The 8,568-nt window shown below is 41.4% G+C and overlaps 1 protein-coding gene across 1 annotated transcript; it reads left to right on the top strand.

Moving 5' to 3' along the window:
- Window positions 1–579: 579 nt before the first annotated feature.
- LOC121979395 (syntaxin-81-like) lies at window positions 580–5,450 on the top strand. The gene is made up of 4 exons (XM_042531388.1): window positions 580–1,690; window positions 2,014–2,097; window positions 2,194–2,297; window positions 5,195–5,450. Exons 1-4 carry the CDS (start codon window positions 1,613–1,615, stop codon window positions 5,211–5,213), a joined length of 285 nt encoding a protein of 94 aa, XP_042387322.1. The 5' UTR covers window positions 580–1,612; the 3' UTR covers window positions 5,214–5,450.
- Window positions 5,451–8,568: the final 3,118 nt, after the last annotated feature.

An 8,568-nucleotide genomic window follows, 5' to 3' on the forward strand; every position in this document is an offset into this window, starting at 1 on the left:
TGTATGCAATGCTATGTACGAGACCTAATATTTGCTTTGCCGTGGGCATGGTCAGCAGATATCAGAGTAACCCTGGACAAGGACATTGGACTGCGGTAAAGCATATATTAAAGTACCTGAGAAGGACTAGAGATTATATGCTAGTTTACCAAGCAGACGATTTGCTCCCTGTGCACTACAAGAAAATTGGGATTCTACAACACTTAAACGACAACGCTTTTTATAAAAAACGTTGTCTATTTTTTTTTAATAACGCTTTTAGTGAAAAGCGTTGTCTATTTCATTATTTTCTTATTAATAGACAACGCTTTTTAAAAAAGCGTTGTCTATTAGTGATTTTTACGGGTCAAAGACAACGCTTCGTAAAAAGCGTTGTCTATTAGCCTTTTTTTTAGTGTCTACGACAACAATTTTTAAAAAGCGTTGTCTACTGTCAAGTTATCATCTCAATCTTAAGTGATCTAGACCGCTTATCTCAAGATCTGACGGCTGGATCTTCATCCATCTTCATCACAATATGGACGGCCCAGATTTAAGGATGAGAAAACTTCGTTTCCTTTTACCCATGGGACGAACACAGTACTGGTGATTCCTTTCAGTTCGCGACATCTCCTCTCGCGCGGCTAGGGCACGCGACCTCCCACCGCCGACCATCTCTTCTTCCTCACCATCGGCCGGCAGCTCTTTCTTCTCTTCACTGCCGCACAGACCCCTCTCAAGAATCGGGAAGTGCGGTGGTGGATTTCGCCGTCGATGACGACGCCCAACAACCTTCCCAACGACGGCCACCACCAGCGCCCACACCCTCCGCCCGACCCTAGGAGGCAGTGCCACTACCTTGGCCCGCCCATCGCCACCCCTTCCTCCTCCTCTTCCTCCGCCGCCTCCTTCAAGGGTTGCTGCTGCTACCTCGACGGCGCTCAATGTGATGTTTTAGCGATCGCTCATTTTCTTTTATGCCCCTCCTTTCCTCGGTCTACGTTTCGATTGCGATCGGACACCGCTCCTCCACCGTGCTGCGGTTGTCCGACCGGCGCCCCAGTGCAGCCTCACGCCAGAAAGGGGAATTCGATCACTTGTCGTATAGACGCCTCCGGCCTCACGTGAGAAAGGGGGAATGTTGTCCCCACCCGCGGCGTCACTTCTCTGACGCAGCATAGATGAGATTGACCCTGGCCGATCACCGCCGCCCGCCGCAGCCTTTCACACTGCCTACGGACTCGGTCTCCGGCGCATCCCAGGTCAGTGACAATCTCTTTCCTCGATCTCTCCTAGTTCGGCACAAGGATCTAAGCAAGCGCCTGCGGCCTCCTCCCTGCTGATCACCGACGCTTCTGCTCACTATGGTCGGCACACTGCAACCTGGATCTACTTCCGGGATCTTCCCTGTTTTGTACAAGGATAGCGCCTGCGGTCTCCTCCCCTCTCGGGTTGAGCAGAAGCCACATCAATCTACAACCTGCTCTTGTCTTGGGCTGATCAAAGGTCGAAGCATCACCGTAGGCCTCCTCTCCATTCGGGTTGAGCAGAAGCCCAGCAAGCAGCGTTTCTCCTGCGAACCGCTTCCAACCGTTGATGAGCAGGTAGAGATTAGGTGGTATAAGGTTATGTGATGGCTAAGAGTAGGGACAGAACCGAAGATTTTAGGGAAGCTACCCGTGCGACAGCTCTCTCTTTTGGCTACGACGAGGTTGGTTATTGGATTGAAAGTATCTTAATTTTCTTCTTCCTATTGACGTGTTAGTGTTCCTTGCATTCATTTGAATATTCATGGGAGTTTTTCTTCTTGCTTCACTCTGGGCTATGCATATCTTAAATTGTAATTGATATTTCTCAACAGTAAAGAATTCCAAGTTTGTTCTGTTTCATAGTTTTACAGTTTGTGAGTTTGTTTCAATTGAGAACAATTCAACATACGCTAGAAACTGCTACAATGATACATGTAATTCATAAGATTTTAATGGCACCATGTTATAACAGTACATTTTTTTGTCTTGTCATTGTCTTTGACAGGCCAAATTGGCTGCGCTCTTGGCATCCTTCATTTTGCGCAAACCCTTGGAGAAACCTCCATTTGAAAAAGCTGCAATTAAGATGGTACATCAGCTGTAGAGTCTCTTGCTTTGATATTCTCTGGATACGTGATATCTCTATCATATTTGATAAATGTTTTGACAATTTTCTTATTTTTAGCTTGAAAGTATTTCAGAATTGGAACACTTCATCACTAAGCATCGAAAAGATTATGTGGATCTGCATCGAATCACTGAACAGGAGAGGACAACATTGAACATGAAGTAAGTAATGTTCATACCTATCATGTTTCTTGAAATTTAAAAACATGCATCGACCTAATCTTGATATATCAGAACATAAATGCAAACAGAAGAGAACTCTAGCTATGCAACTAACAATGAGTATGCGATAACACAAATTCCAACAATATGATCACAAGATAAGAAATTGTTGCACTAGGAACATTCCCAAAACCAAGAGTTCAAGTTGTGCCAATTAATAAGATTGCTATTCTTTTTATTCATTTCATCTCCCTGTTCTTCTGCAAGAAAAAATGTTCCAAAACACCATAAAATGTTCCAAAACACCATACAATGTAATGTTCTTCATTTCACCGAAGGAAGCATTTTCCTCTTCCTACTTGTTGCTGTAATTGCTATCGTTCATAGGAAAACCCTTTAGATGTTGATAGGTTAGCTGATTGAGTCTTTGCTATTTTAGAGCTTCATGTAGATTTCATTTCATGCCTTACGTTTCGTTCTATGTTTTTCTTCATGTTGTCTTTTATATTGAGTAATGTTTTATGTGAATATTAAGTGCTTGTATTAATTTGACATCCTATGTTTCAATTTGCACACATTATGATTTTATTGACTCATGCCCATCAAGTGTTTGATTAAATGTCTCTTCCATTATATTAACTACTAAGAATTCCTACGAGTTTCATCCTATTTCTGTGATGTGTTGGTGCAATTTCCAGTAGGTCAAGGTTGACCTAGTTGACCAAGCGTAAACCTTGGTCATGGTTTCGATGTTTGATAATATAGAAAGACATGTAGACATGGACAATGCAGGTGCAGTTGTCCATACGGAGAGATACTGATCAGGGTCTGATCAGGTTGGATGAAGAAGAGTCAAGTAGGTCAACGTTGACCTGATACTTGACTGGGAAGTCCTAACTGGGATGTTAGGCAGTTCGGAAAGTCCTGGTGAGTGAAACCAGGCAGTTCGGAAAGTCCTGGTGAGTGAAGCCAGGCAGTTCGGAAAGTCCTGGTGAGTGAAGCCAGGCAGTCGGGAAATCCTGGTGAGTAAAGCCAGGTGAAAATCCTAGTGAGTGAAGCTAGGTGAAAGTGAAAGTCATGGTGAGTGAAGCCAGGCAGGAGAAAGACCTAGTGAGTGAAGCTAGGCAGTTTGGAAGTCCTGGTGAGTGAAGCCAGGCAGATGGAAAAGTCTGGTGAGTGAAGCGAGGCGGTTGGAAAAGTCTGGTGAGTGAAGCCAGGCGGTTGGAAAAGTCTGGTGAGTGAAGCGAGGCGAGGAAATCGAGATAGGTCGAGGTTGACGGACATCAGTGAAAAGTCAGCGAGGAGCTTGCGAGAAAAGTCAAGTATGGAGACTTGGCACGGAAATCAAGGAGCTTGGCAGGAGAATCAAGTATGGAAGCTTGGCATGGGAAGTCGAGAGGGCTCGGTGGCTCGGTGGCTCGTAGCTCGGGCTCGCTCTCGGGACTAGGTCGGAGAGGGCTCGGTAGCTCGTTCTCGGGCCGGATGGAGTCGGAGAGGGCTTGGTAGCTCGGTAGCTCGGTGGCTCGGTAGCTCGTGGCTCGAGCTCGCTCTCCGGACTAGGTCGGAGAGGGCTCGATGGCTCGTTCTCGGGCATGGAGTCCGAGAGGGCTCGGTAACTCGTAGCTCGGTAGCTCGGTGCTCGTTCTGGGCCGGACGAGTCGGAGAGGGCTCGGCTCGTTCTCGGGACTAGGTTAGAGGGCTCGGTAGCTCGGTAGTTCGGTTGATCGGTGCGGTGGCCGATCGGTAACAACAGAATGTACATGGATTATCGATCGGTGCAGGCCGTCGAGAAATAAGAAGAAGAAGGAGAAAGGCTAATCGATCCGGGACCGATCGGACTCCTCTGGACCGACGGTAGACTTTTTTGGATCGGTCGCAGCCCTGTCGGTCCCATAACCTGTCCGATCGGGTTGGGCTGATCGGAGGGGGATCAGAGCTTCAGTGAGTCCTGTCCGTCTTGAGAATCAGGCTCATAAGCTCTTCGATCAGCTTGGAATCACGAGAGAGTGAGGAGCTCGAGTTTGTTTGTTTCTTCTTAGGAATACGCTCTTCGTGATCTTCCGATCACCAAGGCTGATTGAGCGACGTCGAGAAGGCAAGCTCGACTTCTTACATTCATCTTTATATGTGTAAGTTGGTGCTTCATCTACAGATTTCAGTCGACGACGAGAAGGCAAGCAAGAGTTGTTACATTCATCTTTATATTTGTATCTTGCTGTGCTTCTTGTACTTGTACTCTGATCTTGCTGTTGCAAGAGTTTGTGGTGAGGTTTCTCCACCCAGAAGGAGTTCTTATTAGCCGGTTTTCCGGGGACTCATCCACCGACGGATTGATAGGCTTCGTCCACCTTACGGACACGCCGAGGAGTAGGAGTTTCATCTCCGAACCTCGTTGCATCGTCGAGTTCGAGTTTGAGGTTTGATCTTTCCTTTTTGCGTTTCTATTTAGTTATTTCCGTTGCGCTAACCCTAATCGTAGGAAGAAACGCGAAGAATTTGGGGTCGGCTATTCACACCCCCTCTCTAGCCGCGACCATCGATCCTAACATGATGCAATGCTTTATATAATCCAGTTCAAGTTCAATTAATAATTTATGATGGTCCTGAAATTACTGTTTGGTATCACATTAACAATGGCTCCATTTTAGGTTGATTCTGAAGTTATGAGAGTGGAGTGATCAAAGAGGAAGACAAAGTAGAATTATCACAACTAAGAGTTTAATCTCTGTAGCTTATCTTGCTTAGTTTCCTATTGATGTGATGAATTTATTCCATGAAATTAAGAAATTCTCAGTACTCCATGTGTCATTTATGGACTCAATTCAAGTTGATGGTTTTTTATTCATGGTACTATTTTTCAGCTTATGTACTGATTTTTGATGTTTGAGTTCTTTTAGGTACTTGATCCAACTATGAGGCCGAGTATAAAAGAGCTTTAAAAGGCTTCAAATCGAGTGTTTCTAAACATGTAACCATTATCGGTTGGCTATCAAATGATTGTTCTTGCTGTTTAATGCCTATATTTCTCCTCAAACTTTGCAGTGTACTACTATTAGCATTTTGTAAAAGCAAGTAGTGTTGTATTTATACACTTCGTTTAGGAATACTTTTATAATGTCAGAATTCTATTATTTTGGTATGAGTTTGAAATCATTAGCTGAGTTGATTATATGTAAAATTCGAATCTAGACATGGTAAAAGAAAAATAATAGTTTCATAAATAAAAAAATAATGATTTTTAAATATTTTTTTTATTTTTTTTTTAAAACGACAACGCTTTTACAGCGTTGCAAAAAGTGTTGTCTTTGTAAAAAAAACAACAACGCTTTTTAAGCATTGTAATAGTGTTGCAAAAGTGTTGTCTTCGCTACAAACGACAACGCTTTAAAAGCGTTGTCGTTGAGCAGACTTTTAACAGCAGTGCCTTTAACAACGCTTTTTCAGGCACAAAGACAACGCTTTAAAAGCGTTGTCTATTAGCTTTTTTCTTGTAGTGGTGGGTTATACGGATTCAGATTTCCAATCAGATAGGGACAACAGTAGGTCTACATCAGGCTATGTGTTTACTTTAGGAGGTGGAGTCATTTCATGGAGGGGTGTTAAGCAGAAATGCGTTTCAGACTCAACCATGGAAGCTGAGTATGTAGCAGCCTCTAAGGCAGCTAAAGAAGCAGAATGGCTCAAGAACTTTCTAATGGACTTAGATGTGATTCCTGGTTTGCCCAAAATCATCACAATTTATTGTGATAATAGCGGTGCAGTTGCAAACTCGAAGGAATCACGAGCTCATAAGGCAAGTAAACATATAGAGCGCAAGTACCACCTGATACGAGATATCGTGAAGCGAGGAGAAGTTGTCATCGCCAAAATTGCATCAGCGGATAACCTGGCAGATCCTTTCACTAAGGCCCTTCCGGTGAAAGCTTTCGATCGGCATGTGGAGGGAATGGAAATCAGATGTATGGTAGAAGATATGGCCGCTTAGTCATTAGTATAAGTGGGAGATTGTTGGAGTGTATACTGAAAGCCTAAGCTTTTGTAAACATTTGTTTTGAATAAAGAATCACATTTGGTCAAATTATCTACATTTGTTTGTAGTTGTTTAAATAATTTATATTGTAGATAACATAGTATGTGGTGTCACATACAGAAGATGATGTTATCAGTACTTTATAAATTATAAACAGTAGCTCACGACCAAAATGGAAAGGAACAAACCATTGGAAAGTCGTAGTGTAATTAGGAATTAGTTTATCTTAACTATATAATTACACTAGTACACTTAGGGTGTATTGAGTAGGACCGATAGAGGTCGTTTCTTTTATACTGACTTTATAAAGAAACAAAGACCTCAGTTATTATGGAAGTGTGTGCTCTTAATCCTAATATAATAACAAGCACATATATTTGATATTTATTTCTTTAATTTATCAATGGGTGAGATTTAGTTCGATGAATCAATAAGCCCGATAAGTTGGGAAATGATATCACTTATAGTGTGTGTTGTTGATTATAGAAGGAAACTGTGTCCTAGAGATACTAGGTTGATAATGTCCCCAAGAGGAGCTCATAAGGATTGTCATGTTAAACCCTGCAGGTGGACTAAGTCCGACATGATGATAAGGTTGAGTGGTACTACTCTTGGACTAAGATATTAATTAAATAAGTTGTCAGTAACTCATTTAATTAGTGGACATTCGATATCTTAAACAGAGAGACACTCATAATAAGGAGGCCAAAATATAATTTGGGATTGGTGCGGTGGTTCAATAATAGTTCTTCAGTGGAATGAATTATTATTGATAAAATTAAGTTGTGTGTTAGGCGAACACGGGATGTAATTTTATCGGAGACAAAACAATTCCTCCTCTGATCCTATCTAGCCTCTTATTTATAAGTCTTATCCTATACCCACCATACATACCCATCTAAAGGGGCCGAGCTAGCTTGGGAATCGAGCTAGGGTCGGCTAAGCATGGTTTATGGGTGGTCGGCCTAGCTTGAACCCGAGCTAGAAGGGGTGCCTAATGAAATAAAAAATTTAATTTTAACTTTTTATTATGTGGAAGATATAATTTATTGGAGAGAATTAAAATTAAAATATCTCTTCTACAAAAGATTAAAAGAAAGAGATTAGATCTCTTTCCTTATTTGTAGATTGGAAAGATATTTTATTTTTTCTCTTTGTAAATTATTCACATATTGAAAAATAAAATTATAGAAATTTTTTTTTATCAACCATGAAGGGATTTTTGAAGAGAAATTTTATTTTAAAATTTTCGAAAATAAATTAGGAAGTTTTAATTTGTTGATTGAAACTCTCCTAATTTGCCCCTTTTGATGTGGCCGGCCAAGACATGGAGTTTTAAGAAATTTTGTTTAATTTTTCTTAATTAATTCATGTCAAGGAAAATTAAGGAAATTTTATTGTAATTAAATTTCCTAATTTACCAAGGCTAAGGAATATAAAAGAGGGGGTTCGGGTGCCTTCAAGAGGTACAACCTCTATTATTTTTCTCCCTCTCTTATTCCTTGGTGTGGCCGGCCATCCTCTCTTCCCCTCTTCCTCTTTGTGGTGGCCGAAACTCTCCTTGGCTTGGAGCTCTTGTGGTGGCCGGATACTACTTGGAGAAGAAGAAGAAGAAGGTGCATTGGTGGTTTCTCATCTTGGAAGATTGTTGCCCACACAATGTCCGAGGTTAGAAGAGGAATACGGTAGAAGATCAAGAGGTCTTTCTAGAAGGTATAACTAGTAATTTTTCCCTTCTGCATCATACTAGTTATTTTTAGAAATAATACCAAATACAAGAGGCTTACGATTCTAGTATTTCGAATTTATTTTCGATGTAGTGTTCTTATGTTTATTTCTTTTCATTGTGATTTGATTGTTCCTTTCGGTTAACCTAAAGTTATTTTAGGAAATTAAATATTAGCTTTCCATAAAAGTTTTTGTCTAGTCGGTGGTGGTTGCTCCCATATCCAAGAAGGTCATGTGCCTCGCCACGTCAGTACTGGGAACCAATTATGGAAATTAATATTTAATGGAATTAATAACTTAAGGTGATTTGGGTCGAACGTGTTAAGTTCCATAGGAGATCCAAGTCAAAATCAAAAGGAACAAATAAATTAAGTTTTGGATCAAACGTGTTAAGTTCCACAGGCGATCCAAAATTTAATTTAAAAGAACACATGGTAGCTATGAAAAGGTTCAGACCTTTATACAAAATTTTTGTACAGTGGAACCTCTAGGTTTTCCGAGTAGCAACCAACA

This window comes from Zingiber officinale, chromosome 5A, assembly GCF_018446385.1.
Source record: "Zingiber officinale cultivar Zhangliang chromosome 5A, Zo_v1.1, whole genome shotgun sequence".
Classification (NCBI taxonomy): domain Eukaryota; kingdom Viridiplantae; phylum Streptophyta; class Magnoliopsida; order Zingiberales; family Zingiberaceae; genus Zingiber; species Zingiber officinale.